This window comes from Neolamprologus multifasciatus, chromosome 15, assembly GCF_963576455.1.
Source record: "Neolamprologus multifasciatus chromosome 15, fNeoMul1.2, whole genome shotgun sequence".
NCBI classification, from domain to species: Eukaryota; Metazoa; Chordata; class Actinopteri; order Cichliformes; family Cichlidae; genus Neolamprologus; species Neolamprologus multifasciatus.
In genome coordinates this window covers 31458262-31478657 of record NC_140453.1, presented here as the reverse complement: position 1 = coordinate 31478657, position 20396 = coordinate 31458262, and the positions used below count along the sequence as shown (strand labels likewise).

The 20396-nt window shown below is 42.2% G+C and overlaps 1 protein-coding gene and 1 long non-coding RNA gene across 3 annotated transcripts; one reads left to right on the top strand and one right to left on the bottom strand.

Annotated features, from left to right (window-relative positions):
* Positions 1–6761: 6761 nt before the first annotated feature.
* Positions 6762–12201, bottom strand: LOC146502448 (uncharacterized). Its single transcript, XR_014869591.1, has 2 exons — positions 8491–12201; positions 6762–8364 (listed from the first exon to the last, which is right to left on the bottom strand). It is a non-coding gene; the product is annotated as an uncharacterized LOC146502448 (long non-coding RNA).
* A 39-nt stretch (positions 12202–12240) lies between these two features.
* Positions 12241–20077, top strand: pfn2b (profilin 2b). Of its 2 annotated transcripts, none has more exons than XM_085134097.1 (3): positions 12241–12537; positions 15456–15648; positions 17553–17710. In XM_085134097.1, the coding sequence occupies exons 1-3, from the start codon at positions 12409–12411 to the stop codon at positions 17648–17650; spliced, it is 420 nt and encodes a 139-aa protein (XP_084990223.1). In that variant the 5' UTR covers positions 12241–12408; the 3' UTR covers positions 17651–17710. The 2 variants fall into 2 exon arrangements, with proteins under 2 accessions (XP_084990223.1, XP_084990222.1); XM_085134096.1 differs by lacking the exon at positions 17553–17710 and adding an exon at positions 17981–20077 and having other exon boundaries at positions 12250–12537.
* The last annotated feature ends 319 nt before the right edge of the window (positions 20078–20396 follow it).

The window sequence follows — 20396 nt, the reverse complement described above, 5'->3', positions numbered from 1 at the left end:
AACGGGGTTACTGGTGTTTCTCGATGACATGACTGCTGATAGAATATTTAAAATGAGGTTAGTTTGTCCAGACTCCAAAATTGCTGTAATTACTAAAGAGCTTCTGTGAACCTTTGAAAAAACAACAACAAAAAAAGAAAAAGAAAAAAACACTTCAATTAAAGCTAAAAGCCTGCACTTTGGTCACACGTGACTGTTGTGCTGTACGGAGGCAAAAAAGAAAAAGTCCAACAAATTATGGAGCTAACCGTACGTCAGACATCGAGTTCATAGGATACATTTCAAAATAAGACGTACTTTCTGGGCGGTGTTGACTATTGCTACGCTGCAGCGTTAAAGAAAAATTGGGTAATTTTGATAAAGTTGCCCAAGTCAAAAATCTGCATGACAATTTATTGCATTACACTAAACGATTACTGACAGCCTACTTAACCTCTCACTCTTCAAACAGCACATCTGCAAGCATTCATTGTGTTATCCTTCCTACTCTCTTCCTCCCACCAGCCTTACAGGACTCACTGTCTTGCGACCTTTGGCCTGACAGGCCATAATGTTCCCCTACTGTTTTTCCAGCAGGTGTACTTCCATCTCTTAATCTCCTCATTGTGTTCCAAGTCCTGAACAACCTATTTTCTTAATTGCCAGACGTGATCTGGATTACAGTGAGGGCCACCAGGACCATCAGGAGGGTTTAGGTTGAGGTGAGAGGTGCGCGTGGGTGTCCCAATCTCCAGCGATCTATCCAGCTAGCACTGGATAAACAAAATGAATATGGTCAGGCCCACGCAGGTTCTGATGCTGTGCTGTTTAACAAAGGGGGTGACGTTGGTTGGTTTTGTGAATCTGGCTTTTAAAAGCTGAGGATGTTAGCATGTAGGAGGCAAAGAGGGTCTCAGTTCAATACTGTGCTACCAAGAACTGGGGCACATTTAATCTGAAAATCTGCTGCGGTTTCCAGATTGAATGACATGTTTCCTTGAATGAGTGTGCACCCTGCTGTGCAGGAGCATCGCAAAAGCAATTTCTATGTACATTTTCTATCAGAATGTGATTGTGTCGAAGCCTACTTAATGAATCAGCTACGTCAGCTGCACCAGAGTGTGCTACTGGGGCATAGCGGACCTTTAACGTTCGACTACCTTTGGAGCATTAACAGCATTCATTTTGTTACAGATGTTTTAAGATTGTCTGATTAAAAATTAGATTGTTGGTGTTAACTTTCCTGAGTGCAGGTCATTTGATTTCACTGTGAATACATGTGCTGGAATGATAAAACCTTGAGTCGTGAATCTGGGACTCTCCACCAATTGCTCTTAGAACTGAAGAAGCTTCTTGGATGAGAGGTGAAACCAATGACTGTAGAAAACAGCAGAAAAAATCTTTTATACAGTCATTGGGTGAAAAGTCTTGAAGAAACTTAAAGAAGTCCAGATGCTTTTCTTTCCAAGCTCCTTAGACTACGATGACCTGGATGACTGAGAATCTTCACAGACATCTTTAGTCGTGAATCTTCTTGCTCCTAATTACAGAAGTTGGCTCCAGTGTTTCTAAAAACTCTCAAAGGAAAATGTCTTGATGTGTGAAGAGCACAAGAAACAGCACAAAGCTGCTGCCTGGAAGGACAAAACTGCACCAATGTTTCATTTTTATGTATCTTTATCTTTAAATAAAAAAAATAGACAAAGAACATTAAATAATCGGATAAAACAGCTTAAACAAAAGTGTGACTTCTTGCTGTTTGCTAACACTGACACCAGATCAATAATCCTGCAGAAACTAATGTGTTTCCCCTACAGCAGCTACGCCTATTATTTTATTTATTTGTTGCCATATTAAAGCGAGGGCGGTCTTCACGGCAGGTAAATGCCTGCAAAATTTTCAAAAGATGAATCATTTTGAAATTTGAATGTGACACAGCAGAGAAAGCTCTCATTACAGAGACAGCCTGCAGAAAACCTGCGGTGAAGCTGGAGGACCTGAGCAGTTGAAGTCTGTTCCTGTGCCTTTAGATGAGAAGGTGGTATATGGGTAAATCACAGGCGAGTGCCAGCATGTGTGTGTCTGTGTCATCTGTTAATACTCGAAACAAACCTGAGGACAGCAACAGAGTTTTGACTTAACTTATTCAACAACTTTTCCCACCGTACTTACTTGCCAGCTTTCATCGATTTGGAAGAGCGCCATGATGTAATTCTACATGAACTTCACTGTTCGGACTCGTCTTCTCTCTTGCCCGAGGACCTCTCGCGGCGACAATGCCAAGTCTTTTATTCCCCCTCATCCAGCAGCTCTCCAGCGCCATCTGTGTCAGACTGCCGCCATGACGCCCCTGAGCTGCTGCAATAAACACTTACAACCACAAGGTGTCATCGTTGAGCAGTAAAAGCACTCTCTTGCTTTCTCTGTGTGTATTTAAATATCTATTCATATATAAACTGGGATGGTTTAAAAAAGCTATTAAGAGATTATAATAAAATAAAAAATACACCAATAAAACAAGAGATAAATCAGATTTAAAAAGAGAAGAATACCTAAATGGATTAAGAAAAATTAAATTAAAAAAACGAAGAAGAATGCTGCTCACACATATAGCGGTCAACCCACAGATGATAAAGGGAAATGGAGGTCTTGTTAAATCCTATTACTTGGCCCGAGTGTGCAACATTATGGCTCCATAAATTAAAAAGCAATTAAAAGATCCAGCAGAGTAAAATCAAAGATCACTGGTGTCAAATAAACTCCCTCACACGCACAGACATACACACAAAGCGATATATGCTGCAGTGGCGCACCCCATTTACTATTGTTTTGACTTGCAAATGACAGCTGCTCTTTTAAGAAGACTTGCATTGTGGCTGTGCGTTGTGTGGGTGAGTGGGTGGGTAGTGGTTTGCGGGTGGGTACCGTGCAGATATGTGTAACTGTATTCATATACGACAGTGCGTGGGGTTTTCAAAGCGTTAACCAGGTGTTGCAAATGTGTCCTCAGAGCTTAGGGTTAGGGTCCAGCAGCTCACCAGGAGCCGAGCTGTCATAAATGGACACTTTCAGGAGGGTGTCCACCTGACCGAAGGCATTTGTGCATAAATGTTTACTGCTGTGTTAGTCAAATGAGCATGAAAATAATGCAAACAAAACATCCACAAGTGGCGACTCAGTTTTGCTCTCTAGGATTTCACCTTGTGGTTTCTGTCTTCTAAAAAAAGCCACTCAGGAGCTGCTCTGAAGTGCATCAACTGGAGTTTTTTGAGCTCAACTTGAGTTTCGCAGTGTTTTGAACCTGCTTCTTCTCCACCATCAACACAATGACAGTCAATGAGCCCCCAACTTCAAAATAGACCTCTTCTGCTCATCTCAGGATGATGCTTATTTGCCTTAAACTGGGTTTTTACGAAGCCAAGTTTCTTCTAATTATCTGCTCCTTACACATGGATGTTGTGCCTGAGCTGACCACATGGCCTTACAACCACACTACATCCCACCTGCACACAGACTGAGCTCATTATTCAAAATCCACCACCGTAACAGTGTTCACCTGACAGAAAATAAAGACATTATAACAGCTCCAATTTAAACCGGCTTGTTTTTTGACTAAAAGAAACATATGTCTTTGTGATTGTTTCAAAGATGCCGTAAAAACTGCACATTTATTGGCTTTGAAGATCATTTCCTTTCCCATTCCTCTTTTACAATGGCAGTAGCATGTTTCGATGTGCAGCGCACTCAGCTGTGGGTAATGATATCTGTGTGTTTCCCCCACGAAGTCATAATGTTTCACAGTTACCTCACTTTAAGATCTATTCTTTCTTCAACAACACTAGTGTGCCACTGGTGAATAAAACCCTCAAGAATCTCACTATTTTCAATCTGAGCAAGTAGGAAGGTAAACAGAGAGATAACAGCACCACCTACAGAATCTCAGAGAGAAAATTCAAAGAGACGGCCACAAAGTTTGGATAAGGAACAGGTGACTTTTTCATAGTGCAGGGCAGAAAGAGCCAAGAGGTGTGACTTGAAGGAAACAGAGCGAGGAGCATCATGCACGCCTTTGTACATCCCAAGACCCACAGCATGTCTAAGTCGCGATATGTGAAATGATATTTCTTACTTATGTTACACTTTCGAAAATTCAGTTTCTATAACATCAGTTTATTTTCACATAAACCTGCCACGGGCACGTTTATCTATCTGACCGCTCATGAGTGCGCTTCACTCTGTGCGACCTGCCTACGACTGAAGGTGTCTTCAAAACAATACTAAAATGAACAAGGAGCTACAATCGTCATAAGAAGCTAACGCAGAACAAAAAATGATCAGAGGATGAAAATAACCCTCCACAATGAGATTCAGATTCTCTTCATCCTTCACTATGAATCATGACTATTCATCTGAGCAGAACACTGGCGCTTTATATCCAGTCCGTACCACAGAAGCACCAGTGAATGCAGAGCTGCATTTACAGTAGCGTGCTGCTGAAAGGCTGCTTCACTCAAAAATGATGGATTATAAATACAAATAAAATCAGATTCATTCCTTTGTCTTTTTATTACCTTTTTATTTCAAGAAGACCAAAATATGGGTGCTGGAACATGAAGAAGAGTCTATCGAATCTTTATCGTCATTCCTAAGAACAAATAGGAAATTAAAGAAGAAAGTTCATCTCTACTTTCTCCGGGTTTTTCTTTTCCTCTAACCTCTGCAGGCCAGTCCTTCTGGCCACATCATCGCCCTGGGGGTGGGTTTACACAAGGTAACTATCGCGTGTGTCGTGGACTACGGATCACGCGTATTTGCATGCCCACATTTTACAAGTGTCTTCACATGAGAAAACGTTTGTGCGCTGAGAATCCATTTGCATGTGTGCGTGCCGTCCACACCTACTGTCACGATCAGTGTACGTCCACTCAAGCTGGGTGGGTACCTGTGTGGAGATGTTACTGTAGCCATGAAATTTTGTATTTCAATTAACCAATAAATATGTTTAAACTTTAATTCTCCAGCTCTGCCCCGACCTCGTTGGATAAAAATACTTTATATTTAAAACATTTCTTGAAGGGAAATTCATCACATGCATCTATTAAAGAACCAATGAAAATGCTTCTGATGGCTCATCTGTCAGAGCTGTCCATGGGCTTTCTCAAATGGAGAGCATGTGTGCATCCACTGGTGAGTATCCATCGCCTCCTCAGTCTTGGCTGCTATTGATTTTCTATTGTCTGTGACAGCCGGGACCTGGTGAGCAGAGCGGAGACATTTTCTAGGAAAGGAGCTGCTCCAGCACTCCATCTTCTCTACCTGCTGCTGCTCAATATTTAATGCACTGCACCCAAGCTGCCCCAGGAAGGAATTCAAGTTAAAAACAAACAAAGAAGCTCAGTTTCTTTTTTAAACCATGTCTGTTAGGTTGGGGTTTGTTTCATGAACGCTTTAGCATTAAATCACCTCAGCATAACTCTTTACAGCTTAACAACCCAATGACAAACACACTGTATTTTTAAAAATGTGTGAATTGCGCACAAAAATCCAAGTTTGGGAAATTATTTTGTCCAAAACACTGATTTATTCAGTGACTCTGAAACATCTTAACTAGTGCTATCAGCGTTAATCTCGTTGAAATGACATTAACGCCATAACCGCGTTAGCTAATCTCCATTAGTGAGTTAACGCGTTGACGCCGTGCAGCTCCATGCACAGGGCGATCCTATCGCTATCGGAGATTTGCCGCGTTAATGCAGTTATGGCGTTAACGTCATTTTAACAAGATTAACGCTCACAGCACTAATCTTAACCTTTGAGAAATTTCATGTCCCATCCATCCATCTTCTGCTTATCCGGGCCAGGTCGCGGGGGGAGCAGCTTAAGCAGAGAAGCCCAGATCTCCTTCTCCTCGCCACCTCCTCCAGCTTCCTCTGGGGGAACACCAAAGCATTCCAAGGCCAGCTGAGAGATATAATCTCTCCAGCAAGTCCTGTCCTGGGTCTGCCCTGGGGCCTCCTCCCAGTGGGACATGCTCAGAACAGGTCATCTAAGAGACGCCCAGGATCCATCCTTGTCAGATGCCCGAACTAGCTCAACAGGCTCCTTTCAATATGTAGGAGCAGCGGCGTTACACTGAGCCTCTCCCGCATGCCCAAACGCCTCAGCCTACCTCTAAGGGAGAGGCCAGCCACGCTTCAAAACAAATCTAATTTCCACCACTTGTATCCACAATCTCGTTTTTTCGGTTGCTACCCACAGCTCGTGACCATAAGTGAGGGTACGTAGATCGATCAGTAAATCGAGAGCTTCGCTTTTACATTTAGCTCTCTCTTCACCATGACAGACCGGTACAACATCTACATCACTGCAGCCACAACACCAAACTGTTTGTCCCTGTCACTCGTGAACAAGACCCTGAGATACTTAAACTCCTCCACTTCGGGAAGGAACTCGTTCCTGACTAGGGATGGGTATCGTTTAGGTTTTATCCGATACCAGTACCAAACCGGTACTTTTGAAACGGTGGCGGTGCTTAAACGGTGCTCGAACCGGTGCTTAAAGAATGGAGAACACAAGATTGGTCCAAAAACCTCTCATGTTCAGCTGTTTTTTTGTAAAAAGATAACAATGTTAGCCTTTTCTGCAGCTATGGGGCATATATGGTATCACTCTTGGCTGGAAGCAGTGCTTAAACAATGGAAAAAACACAAACTTTGTCCAAAAACCTCTCATGTTTAACTGTTTTCCACTTTTTCTTTGGTCATTTTAGCCTTTTTGGCCAGGGTGAAGGGAGTATCTGCCATCAAACAAGAAGACAGCCGCATGTAGCTATGATGGTGTTTGCTAGTTCACCTTACATGCATTAATGTAATAACGTGGTTAGCCTACTCAACGTAAATTACACACGAACAACATTAAGCTACTCACGCAGAGAAGAACGGCTGCTGCTGCATCATCATCCTCATCATTTCTGCTACACTGGCAGGGCTAGGGGCCAGGACTCTCCTCTTCGGATTCTTGGGGGATGATGCTAACTCCGGGTCCGATAACAGGCACCACACCCGCAGTAGATGTGCTCGGTGTGAGGTCTCGCAGCAAGCTATCAAATACGGCGCATTTCTTGGCTTTTAATAAAATGCTATACGTTGCCAGATGCTTCATCAGATTCGAGGAGTTACCTCCTTTGCACAGTATCAGCTTAAAGCACTTGTTGCAGGCTGCTGAGTTTGCATCTTTTGCTGTGAAGTACAGCCAGACTTTGACCGCTTCGCCTTGGGCATTTTTAATCTGTAGCTCTGCTCTAAAAGAACATATGTACCCGAGCCCGCCTACTACGCTTGCAGAGGTAAAATGATTGGCTAGAATTCAAAGTGTATGACATCTCAGAAAAAACAAAGCACTGAAATAAAGCACCGAAATGTGCGCTGCTTTTCGGTCTGGTTACTACCGTTTATGTCAGAACCGGTACCCATCCCTACACCTGACCCGGAGTGGGCACTCCACCTTTTTCCAGCTGAGGACCATGACCTCAGATTTGGAGGTGCTGGTTCTCATCACCACTGCTTCACACTTGACTGCGAACGATTCCAGTGCAAGTTGGAGTCCTTCACCCGATGAAGCCAACAGAACCACATCATCTACGATTCTAAGACCACCCAAGTGGAAGCCTTCTGCCACTTGGATATACCTAGAAATTCTGTCCATAAAAATTATGAACAGAATCTGTAACAAACAGCAACCCTGGTGGAGTCCACAACAACTGGAAACAAGTCCAACTTATTGCCGGCTATGCAGACCAAGCTCCTGCAACAGTTATATAAGGATCGAATGGCCTGTATCAACGGGCCAGACACCCCATACTTGAAGCACCTCCCATAGGATACTCAGGGGGACACGTTTGAATGCCTTCTCCAAGTCCACAAAACACATGTAGACTGGTTGGGCAAACTCTGATGCATCCTCAAGTATCCTCAAGAGAATAAGGAGCTGGTCCAGGGTTCCACAACCAGGATGAAAACCACACTGTTCCTCCTGTATCCGAGTATCGACTAACAGATGGACTCTACTACTTTCATATGTATGAGTCAAAAATAGGTCCTTTTTTCCCTGCTGCTACACAAGACAAAGACTGAACTGGGGTCATGAATAAATAATTTTGTTAAATTGTGGCGAAAAAAAGTCCTGAAATGAGTGCAGTTCAGGCTTCTCAAGACAAAGCAGAGCTACCTGCCGATTCTGCCGTGCAGGACTAAAGGTTGGTAACTTCTAACCCTATGTCCTCCTGCTCTAGTATTTATAATGTTACATTAAAAATAACTCGGCTCTTTGCATCGTAAACATGCTGGTAGTCACTGTTCATACATTTCTTCTTCTTTTGGCTGCTCCCTTTAAAGGGCGACACAGCAGATCGTCTGCCTCCATCTCACCCTATCTCTAGTATCCTCCTCTGCCACACCAACCCTCTGCATGTTCTCCTTCACTACATCCATGAATCTTCTCTCAGGCCTTAACCTTTACTTCCTGCCTGGTATCTCCATAGTCAACACCATTTGTACAATACATCTACTATCCCTCCTCTAAAAATATCCAAACTATCTTAGCCTTGCCTCTCTAACTTTGTCTTCAGCATTGCTTATAAAGCCTTGTTATCATTTATCTTTCAGTGCCATAGAGCTGCCTTGAAAACATGCAGTGGAGCAATTCATGGATATTTTTCTTCAATAAAAATACAGAGAGAACAGCATTTTTTTTCTTTTACAATATCTTTAGGCTGTTTGAGTACAGTGAGCTCATTGTTGTGTTCAAGAAACCACATTGAGATGATCTGAGCTTTGTGACATGGTGCTTCATCCGTCAGAAGATGAGTGCACTGTACTAATAAAGGGATGAACACGATAGGAATATTCAGGTAGATTGTGGTGTGGAAAAGATACTCAGCTGGTACTTAAGGACCCACAGTGTGCCCAGAACATATCTCAACACCCTGACACAACGCCGCTTGATAAAAGGCAGGATAGAGTTGCATTTTCATGTCCTTTACGCCAAATTCTGACCGTACCATCTGAATGTTGGAGCAGACCAGGTGACGTTTTTCCAATCGTATGGTGTCTAATTCAGGAGAGTTCTTGACTGACAGGAACGGCACCTGGTGTGGTCTTCTGCTGCATGTCTACATGCCTAAATGCACTGAGTTCTGCCTTGTGATTGGCCGATTAGATATTTGCATTAAGGGGCAGTTGAACAGGTGTGCAAAACATGTGATAAAACCCTACATTGTCTGAAAGCATAATTGCCTTTTTTTTATAAAGCAGGAGTGAACATGTTTGACCTGTTTTTTTTTTTTAAACCAAAAGGTTTTTTTTTTGTCTTGTCCCATTAGTTTATCAAGAAATACTTCACAAATATAAAAAAGTATTTCTTTAAAGGCTTCTTCCTCAACCTGCATTTGCAGTCCATGACAGGGGTTATTGACCATGAACTTCCTTGTGGTGCAAAGTCCAGGTAATAAATAAATAAATGCAAAAAGGCTGTGCAGTGCAATTTGGCGCAAATATAATCATATCAACGCTGCCAAGGCGTTTGCTTCCGTGTACTCTGAACATGTCCTGCTTTTTTCAAAATGCCTCGACACAGCCAGTTTAACAGGATGCTACAGCACATTTGTTGAAATCAGGGCGTGCGCTACACTACAAGGAAACTCTCCAATCCAGTCTATTCATCTCAGTGAGAAAGTGAGACAAAAAACAAACTGCAGCAACTTTATCCTGCTTTTATTCACTTCAACAGAGCATATAAAAAACTTTCATACCATTACAAACACTGATCCTTGAGAACTTTAAGTTCTGTCATGCTTGAAAAATAAGGAATGCATACATCTGCAAAAAGGAAAAGGAGTGGGGTGGCTGAGGTGGGCGGTGATATCCAGCTATGATGACAATGCTCTTGTCCAAAAAAGCAAACCTTTTCTAAGGCAAACAAGTAAGCTCTTTTCTGTATCTCCATGACTCATGTGTAAGCTGAGTGGTGTGGTTGTGAGTGGTACTATTTTGCCCAAGCAGAAGTGCAAAACAGAGGTGGCCATGGAAACTGTCGGCATCCAATGGGAGATGAGGATATGGGTGTGGCCTGACTGACAAGTCATTCTGCCCCGCTCAAGTCCTGTACCTTGGTCAATTAATAACTTTCTTCGTGCCCATTCTTCTGCAGGAAGAGGGAGAGAACAAGGATTAAGTAGACGTTTCTAGAAAGAGATAAGACTGTCATGTGCTGAAAAGACTCAGAATGAGGAAACTGTGTATATGGCACACTTAAAAAATGCCCACAACGTAAAGAAAAGCCATTTTACCTACAGTTGTTTAATCTTTTTTCACATTAGTTTGAGTCTAAACGATTTATCTCCAGCTTTGAATTTGATATCCAAATCCTGCAGTGGTTCCAAGTTCCTGGTGCATTTCACTTGAATCCCTCTGGGAAGTTTTTGGCACGCCAGCTTCCTAACAGATGTCATTTCACTGAGAGTCACATTAATCTGGGCAGCAAATGCCACTTTCTCCTTTCACTCTTTGTCACTGAACAGGCTGGCTGACCTCTGTTTGTTTTTGTACACCTGCCAAATAGAGGTGGCCACCCAAGGTGCCTGAGCACATACTTTTAAGCTAGTTTGCGTAGAGCTGGAAGAGAAGACGAAACCCCAGGGAAGGGTTCCCTAAATGAAGATCACACACATATCACCAGAGTAGGAGGAGCAGAGCAGTCTTCTAATTTAAGCACACTGATCACAAGAGTGGCCTGATTATTAATGGTTTCCATGGAGCAAACACAAACAGATAGAAATACAAAACACAGCAGCCTCGTAGTCACAGATCTGACGCACGGCTGACATCATCCGTAGGTGTGTGACTGGCTGGTGCGCGTCCTTAACCAAACTGCTGCACCTGTAGAAGCTCAGCGTCCTCATCACCCCTATATTTGTGGTCATCGGAGCATGCTGGACAGATGCGCACATGTGCACTCTGAACTCTTAAAAAAACACAGCTGTGTTTATTCCTTTTATTCCAACCGCCTCCCAAAGAATGAGCTTGTTTTATGTTTATTATTTATTTATGTTTTTTTCCCCCTTTGTTTTCAGTGGGTGCAGTTATTGTGTGAGATGCTGTGAGGCTTTTCTTTTCTTTTCTTTGAGCTAAACTTGCAAAGCAACACCGAATAAACAGTGAAATTGCAACAAAGAAATAGTTTTGAAAAAGGTTAAAGGACAGTTTAGGCCTGCCACCATAAAAATCCTACATTTACATACTTTGTGACAACTGTCATACTGCCACACTGTAAGAGCACTTCTAGAGAAGTAACGCAGAATAAAATTATGAGCAACTCCCATAAAAAAGTAAATAAACGTGATTGCTCCGTATTCACTGGAATGCATTCTCGAGCATAAACCATGCTTAACATGTAAACATTAGGCACATATATGGAAAAAAGCTTTTCCCTTTGACTGTGCTAATGATGGCTGCCTCACATTATATTACGTTCATATTTTTCTCTTGGGAGTATAAGATACAGGTTTGACACATGCTCTACCCAACAGGTACAACAGGTTTTCTCTCATGATCCTGAGAGCTTAAACAATGAAATCATTTTCAGTTACCTCTTTCTGTTTTCACCTGTGATCTTTTGAGAGTGCTTCTTCTAGCAGGTGTCATTCTGTATATGACACAGTAACTCAAATGACCATTGTAGTTAACAGAGTCCAGGAAGAATTTTCTCAGATGCTTAACTGGACTGCGTAGCCATCACTGGAATGTTAAATCAAGAACTATAAAACTTTTAATGCAATAGTTAATAATAACAAAAAACTCTAATCCAGTGTTTAAATAAAGAGATGGGTGCCAGCGTGTCTTAAATTATCAATATAAAGTGAAAAAAAATAAACTGTGTAAAAACAAAATGCCTTTTTAAACTTTACAACGGAATAACTTACTATAGTCTAAGCTTTAAATGAGCCTTAAACCATTAAAATTCTCCTTTGCAAATGTAAACTTGTTTTTTAATCAAGTTTAAGGCCTTAAAAAATCTGGAAGATTGGCTAAATCTTTGATGCACTTGAGAAAAATACCGAGTTCCTTATTGCTGTCGCGATAAACCATGATATTCCTCCGCCGCTTCCTATATTATACAATGGGAGGAGAGACGAACAACGACTCGGGCGGAGTGATTTAGTCAGGACTACACCCAAGCGCCTGTCCGGTTGCAGCGGCTCCTTTTCGTTGCCTAGACCAGAAGAAAGCCGGGACGTAACGGTGCCGGGGGGGTTTTGCTTGCTGGAGGCCCGTGTAACCACCGATAAATACAGCTTTCTCACAGTTTCTTCGTCGTTCAAGAGGCGATCGTGACTTAGCTTACTTTTTTCACCTTAAAACTAATTTCACAAACATGTCCTGGCAAAGCTACGTGGACAACCTGATGGCCGATGGCAGCTGCCAGGACGCGGCCATTGTTGGGTATGCGGACGCCAAATATGTCTGGGCATCTTTTGTCGGCGGTACCTTTGCCAACATAACGGTACGTATGTGCTGTACGTCGGTATTCCTAGTTGTGTATGAGCATAATGCACATTTTTGCATGTCGCTTATATGTTTGTCTGCATGCCAGGCCTTGTTGAATGGGGGATAAGCGAAGCAGTGTGGGTACACATGGTATCCGGTGGTCACACATAGGATCCACTGGCATGTGTGCGCCGTTGCTTTTCAACCTGTCGCCTGCAGTTGCCACCTTTCTTTTCCCGCTTTTATTGTACGTCTACTAACTTAACGCTTAAGCCATTTCCCCTTTTAAAATAACTGTGCAGCACCGAAGAGCTCAAGCTAGAGATCATCGTTGCCGCGAACTCGAGCTAAAGCGGCTAACTTGGCTGCTAACAGTAACTAGCCGCATTGGAAAAGCTACAGTAATATAAGAAAATTAAACGGCAGTCCTATAAAACTATTGTATCCTGAATTAGTCATTCGCATGTTTAAAAACTGCTTAGTAGTTTCGGCTACCGTAAGCTTTTCCATGCAGACTAAGTCAGTGTTAGCAGTGATTAGCGAACTACACGGTTAGCTCAAATCGGGCCGGTCATCTCCCTCCCCACCACCATCATCCTCGGTCATTACTAGCTAACGCTAACGGCGCAGGGTTGGCGGCGCTCGCACGCATTCCTTACGTGCTGGCGTTCCGTTGGTCCTTTTCAATTTTCCTATTCGGCTTCTGTGAATCTCTCCACCGCTACCGCCCATCATTTTTCCAAGATGGCGGACACGCTCCCAGTTTCTTATTCATTTTTGTCCATGGGAGCTAACCGAGACGTCTGGGCTCGGATCTCGTTTTTTTTCTCATTAGCATGCCACCCCGTGTTATGGACAACATGCGTCGGATGCTCCTATTTTACAACAAATAAAACTCAGTCGACTGAAAGTAAAGCTAACTTGTTTAACAGACACATTCGGGGTTTTCCTTCATCCTCCATTTTGTCCGTTAAATTTATTTTGCCAGTCATCTACGTTTTTATTCGGGACTCCTCCGGTTCCAACGTGAATATAACGAAGATTTAGCAGTTCTAGCTGGCTATTATAAAATGAAAACCCCGCTCATGTGGCGTGGACTGTGGTTTCGTTATCTGAGGTTAACTGGGAGTGCCCACTCGGAGCTAAGGAACGGCAGCGTTTTTCCTTTTGAAATACAGCAGTTTCCTTAATGGACTTTTAGCGTGTAAAAGAAGCTTGCTTTTAACGGCTGTCAACCAGCATGCCCGGTGGTTACATTTGGTAAAAGGAACCCCCTTTTAATGAATACAGGAGGTTTTCAGGGGATCTGAAGTAGTTTTCATGTGGGGACGGCGGCTTTTCATTCCCGGTTGAAGTGACCAAATTAGCAACCCAGGCCTGGGCTTGTAGGTAGCCGCCATGCTATCGTTATCTTACGACGTGCTTTGAGTTTGCCGTTTTCCCTTCCTGACTGTGTGCCATGACTCTGCACTTCTGGACTCAAGGGGCAACGCCTTTTGTTCTGCAGTTCGCTCCAAATAAAGTAGTTTGAGCAAGAAAATGTATATATTTTTTACTGTACTGAGTTTCAAAGAAAACAAATAAGTTGTCCCCAAAAGTGAAATATTAGCAGCTTAACGTTTTCGTCATTGCGGCATGGTCGAGATTTCAGGACTTCTCCACCGGTAGCATAAAGGAGACTCTTTGAAACAGACCATGTGCTTTCATCTGCCCCGGGCTGGATGGTCTCTGTGTCAGTCTAAACACTGCCCTCTGTGCTAAGATGACTAATAAAAACCATTACACACTTTAAATAAATAAAAAAAAACCTTTCAACAAGACTTAATCTTTTAATACGCATCTCTTTTAGAGAGAAATGTTATTTAAACATCAATAATACAGTGTGGTTTGAAATTTGTTGACTGGGGTCGAGGGGGGAAAGGGCAATCTATCAAAGATGGAAACTATGACCTCATACATTTTTAATGACTGAATTGTAAGCCATATTAATTAAAATATCCCATTGGTATATTTTGGGCCTCTTGCAGAGTAATCTGTTGAACCAAATACTTCATGATAAGGGAAATTTGGCCTGGAGGTCTTCTGTAAAACACATTTTTATGTTGGTGCCTTAAATGGGTCCTGGTGCAGAACAAACTCTTAAGATGTACAGATTAGTTTAGGATATACTTCCTGTTAGATGTTGAAACCCCCATTAACTATATATAGATTAAGGGAAATCATCACACGAGAGTCCAGCCAGCTCTGGACATCATGTGCATAAATTCAGTCATAGTTGAATGTTGTGCAGTAGTGGCAATAAATACTAATTCTACCCTCTTGTAATTTAAAAGCTGCAGATTAAACATGAATGCAAGCTCTGGGCACAAGGATTTCACAGACTAGAGTTGGACACATTTGTGCATCTATCATTAGAACTATTTTACTACAATAAATTCCAAATTATTTCAGTATGTTTCTCAATTTATATATTAAGCAATGATGTTTTTGTTGTGGAGGGACAGCAGATTCTGAGCTGAGAGGAGGCTGGGCAATTAAACTTGAGGATGGAGCAGTTGTGAAATCTGGGCTGGTGCTGATGTGATGATCGTCTTGTGCCAGGGAAACACAGGAAATGAGTAACTTGGATTTCTTGCACCAATTTTTAAAACTGCCATCAAAATTTGATCGAAGACGACAGATTAACACTGGACAATGCAGCCATCAGCCAAATAATTTGAAACACTGGTGTCTGCTCAGGCTTTCACTGTGTGTGTGTATACCTAATTAAGTTAACTTGCTCAATCTTGAGGCTTCACAGCACCCACATTATGGAGCAATACATGTGTTTAAATTGTGTTTGTGGAGAAACCCTCAAGTGTCTCCACATAAGCAATATTCTGCATTGATCTTAACAAGGATGTACCTGACCTCCTGATCTCTGCTTCCTCCTAGCCTGAAGAAATTGATGTGTTAGTAGGAAAGGACCGAGAGGGATTCTTCACCAGTGGGCTGACCCTGGGCAATAAAAAGTGCTCCGTAATCAGAGACAGCCTCCAAATTGACAACGACTGGACAATGGACATCCGAACAAAGAGTCAAGGAGGAGAGCCCACATACAATGTTTCTGTAGGCAGAGCAGCCAAAGGTAAGCATCAGGTATACTGCTGTTAGCAGCATAAATCTTGAGTAGTTACACAGTAACCTGCTTTGAGTTTGACCATTTTTTAGTTTAGCTGTTTATTTTTGCTTTTAAAACGATATTATTGTCTTGTGCATGGATGTGGGGTAGATGTTGACTACACCTTTCCTCAATATATGACAGATGGGTGTAAAATGTCTGGATATTACTTTCAGTGACGGTCGATAACGGGCCGCAGTTGCTTCCATGTAGAAATGCATATTCAGGTTGAGCTCAGGAAGTTCATATTCAGAGATTATTGTTATGACTATTATCCAAGAGTGAGTTTATTTCCCCGCTATAGTTGTATTGCAGTTTAATTGGTATGGTTTACCTTTAACACTTTAAGACTAAGCAGCTTACAAATGAGAAAATCATAATCAGTTATGGTTTAGTAAAGTGTCTGTATGTTTACCTTTTTTTTTTTTTTTTTTTTGATATGTGAATTTAATCATTTTGCCTCCAGTTTATTCAGAACTTCTTACAGCTGCCAAAAATCGGAACAATTAAAGGGTATCATTTCTTTGTGGAAATGGTTATAAACTAGATCAATTCTTAAGCTTCAGCCTTAAATGTGACCATCAGTAGGTTAAATTTAAAGGCTTTTTAAAATGTATTTCTTGTCATGGGTCACAACCTTGATAATATTTCAGTAAGCAGAAGTTGAGTCTTTAAGGACTTGCCTGAGAGTTGTCAGTTTTCATGTTGCCTGTGTGGGCCCCGATGTCCTGTCCTGCCCAGTTCATGCCACAAGGTACTCTAGCTAACAGAGACTGCATCAGCAGCTTCTGGGCTCACTTTTGGGATCAGGATTTCTGGGAAATCCTTTCTGGAATGCATGCATCTTCCTCCTTTCTGGTTTAACACCCCCCTCCCTTTCCTTCAAATTCACAACCTGTTTTTCCCACTCGCTTCCACTCTGTCCTAGTACTTGAGGCACATGAGGGTTTTTGTTTTTTTTTAAACACATGTATTGAGGAGAGGTATGCCAAGCATGCTGCTGCATTAGTGATGGTTAATAGTTCCTAACTTCACTTTCTTGTTCTTTGCTGCTGTCATGGTGCATAATGACACATTAAACAGACTGATAGGAGCAGGAAACAGCCATGAAATGCTAGGCTTTGTGTGCCCCACCCTCTTGGCCAAACAGCAGGTATTATTTGGATATTTTACTCATGTAACTAAAATGGACATAGAAGCTACTCTTGCAGCCATTTGACCTGGTAAACAAAGACTGACTCCCATCAGTGGCTAAAACACTGACTAGATTTTTCACACAGTGCATCAGAAAGTTTCCCAAAGAAGTTTGAAAGATAAACTTCAGCCTCTCTGCATTGAATTTGTTCATCACTGTAAAGGGACTTTGGACTAGTTTCAGAGTTCTGTGGTCTACGTTTAGCAGTTTAAAGTGTAGTGATCTGGCTTTTAGCTCCTGTTAAACCACAGCATGCTGGGAAAGCAGTGTCCTCTTAATAGTTTCTAAAATAACAAACGATGCATTGAGTCTTTGTGGCAGTTTGCTATTGCAGTGGACTCTGTGCTAACTCCAGCTCTGTGCCTCTGCTTGTCTGGGCATCACAGATCTGACGACAAGGCTTTGCATGCATCCTTCACGTTTATTTTCCTGTTGCACTTACTGTCTTCCTAACTGTAACGTGACCTGTCGCCACCAGCAGCACCGATAAGAAAATGAATGTTGGAGCTCTGCACAGCCTTCAGAGTTGAAGGCACCGCTCTGCTTTCTGTGCCATTGTCTTCCTTTTGTAGCCGTCTCGTCTGCCTTTGCCGCTTTAGCTCTGTGCTCTTCTTCTTTTCATTGTGTGATCTCCGCACCTTCTCTAAATGTCCCTTCTCTGTCTCTTTTCTTTCAGTCTTGGTCTTGGTAATGGGCAAAGAAGGGGTCCATGGAGGCGGATTGAATAAGAAGGCATACTCGATGGCAAAATACTTGAGGGATTCAGGGTTTTAGTTTAGTTTTGATGTAGCTTATGCAGTGTAGGGTTAAAAAAAACAAATAAAAAAAACAAAACAAAGGAAAATTTTAAAAAAAAAAGCATAAAATTTTTGGGGAAAAAACAAAGCAAAAAAAAATCTGTTCTATCTAATGTTGAGCCCATGTTTCCCCCCGCGTCCCCGAACGGTCCCGTTTAAACAACCCCAGGAGCATTTCTAAACGGCACAGGGTTCGAGCTCTGTCCCCATATTTGGCCGAGATGGCATTGAGTGTTATTCTTTTTCCAGCCCTGCAATCAACATGCCTGTTCATTTTATTTTGTTTCTTTTCCTTTGTGTACTCCAGCATTGGTTATTGTCATGGGGAAGGAAGGTGTCCATGGAGGGCAGCTCAACAAGAAAGCATTTCAGATGTCTGAGTACCTGAGGAAGTCCGGATACTAAAGCAGCCTGTACCCAGCTACCTAGCAGCTCACCCTTACCACCCTGTTGCATTTCACACTACTTCCAGTCCTAGTTTGTAGTTTTTGTTTTTCTGCCTTCTCTTCTCCCCATTTGTTATCTGTCTTTGCTGTGTGGGTTTTTTTTTTTTTTTTTTTTTTTGTCATTACCCCAACCCACTCATCCCCCCTCCCCCCCCCTCAAAGCACTTGCTCTGTGTACTCTTTAATACCCCTCGAAGCACTCTTCAGTTGATCCATAGCAAAGATGAGCATGTTGCTAACAGGATGTCATGACAAATCTGTACTTAAAGACCAGCAAAAAAAAAAAATCTCGCTGAACACTCACAGTTAAGGCTTTAGTGTTTAATTTGAAGCTTATTCTTTTATTATTATTTTTCGTCCACATTAGTGCCCATCACTTAATCACACACACTCCCTCCCCGAGCAGCCGATGCCTTTGGAGCACTAAAGCTCGTCACGTCTTCCTCTGTCGTTGCCCCCACCCACCCCTCCACGTCCTGGTGGGGAGACTGCGCGCATCTCGGACCACCGTCGCTCCCCTCTCTGATCCACCACTACCCATCCACCCCAATCTTCACAAGTCCCTCTTGCCAAATTTTCACTTCTTCCCTCCCTGCTCCTCCCCTTCCTTTTCAAATCAAGCAAACACTAAACCTCACTGGGCAGTCTTCAAACACTACTCGCCACTCCGGCTCCCATCCTGTCAGATATCACCCCTTAGTCTGTGTTTTTTAAAACAAAACAAATGCGAGGATCCTCTGGGGCATCGCTATTTGATCTTGGCGAGATCAGCCCCTCTCCACTCCCCTGTAGATCATCTCGAGCCCACAGTAGATTGTAATAAGGGATCCAACTGAGGACTTTTGTGATCACCTCTGTCCTTCCAAATGTGGTGGTGGTGTGGGACTCTCCTCCTGGCATAGCAGCCCTCCCCTATTACACAAAAAATGAAAACCCACGGACATTCCACAGTAACAACGGCTCAGGCACTTAATACTTTTGTTTGCCAGCTCCTGTAATGTATATTCTTTAATTTCTTTTTGTTTTCTTTTTAAAGGCTGCCTTTTTTCTTTCTTTTTTTTTGGACAGTAGACATCCCAGCATATAACCTTCTGGAGTGTGTCCAGTTTGAATTTCTTTTTCTTTATATAGGACCAAGTATAGTTGAAGGTCGGGTATTTGTACACTCGCTCTAAATCATGTGAAGGATGGCTGCTTTTTATTCTTTCTGATGAAGGAAACACTAACCAGACAGTAATACTAAAGTTTAAAAAAAAAAAGGTGAAGTATCAGTGGAGGTAAGGGTGGGAGTTTATGACGAAAATGATCATTAGGTTTTGTTTTGTGTTTCTCTTGGAAGAAACGCACAACTGCATTTCAGCAGCCCCATGCTGTGTTGACAACTATAATACTGTGGAATAAATTGCCTTTTCTCTAGTCAGTTGAGCTCTGGGGAATCAGCCTGTCCACGCTCAGCACTGCTAACAACGTCCAAGTGGGGGGAATACAAAATAACAGTAGAAATGACTCTTAATGGGAGATGGGATTAGTTGGAACAAAGACGCTCATGGCTGTTTTGTCGAAACTTTAACTGCAGAACCTGTGTATCCTGTGCCATAACGTAGAGAGATCTGTTGCTGTTGTAAAACGGATTGTTACCCACTGTCCATGAAGGGGTCATTTCATTGGCACTTTTTTTTCTTTATTTTTCTAGCTTCAGCTCCACTGTTTAGGCCTTGTGGGATATGTGTACTCATTTAAAAAAAAAAAAAAAAAAAAAAAAAAAAGGAAAAAAAAATTCAAGTCCTGTTTGCCGGTCTATTCATTTTCTTTCCTCACCACTTTTTTTTTTTTTCTTCTTACATCTGGGATACAGTCTCTTTAATGCATTTGATTTCATATGCATAAAACCAAGAAATGCCATAAATTGATTTATCACCTTGTTTACAGACAGATCAAATAAATTTATTCCAACCAGATTGTGAGTTTACTGTCTTCTCTGTTGATCTGAACACTTTACTCTCAGAGAATCTGTGGTAATGTTTGGACTGAGCTAACTGCAGGTGTTACCGTCAGGTTAGGCCTCATCTAAGGTGCCCGAGTTCCCTGACACGGGTTAAGGTTAGTCCCAGCACATAAGTGCTTCTTCAGATCCGAGTGTGAGATTGAAGTCACTCTGAAATGAGTTTTCCTCTACAGAAAAGTTTAATTTTTTTTTTCTTATGTCACACCAGACTTGAGACATTACTGCTGTCATTACAGCTGTTCAGGAGCTTGAGGTGGCTTTTGATTACTTTA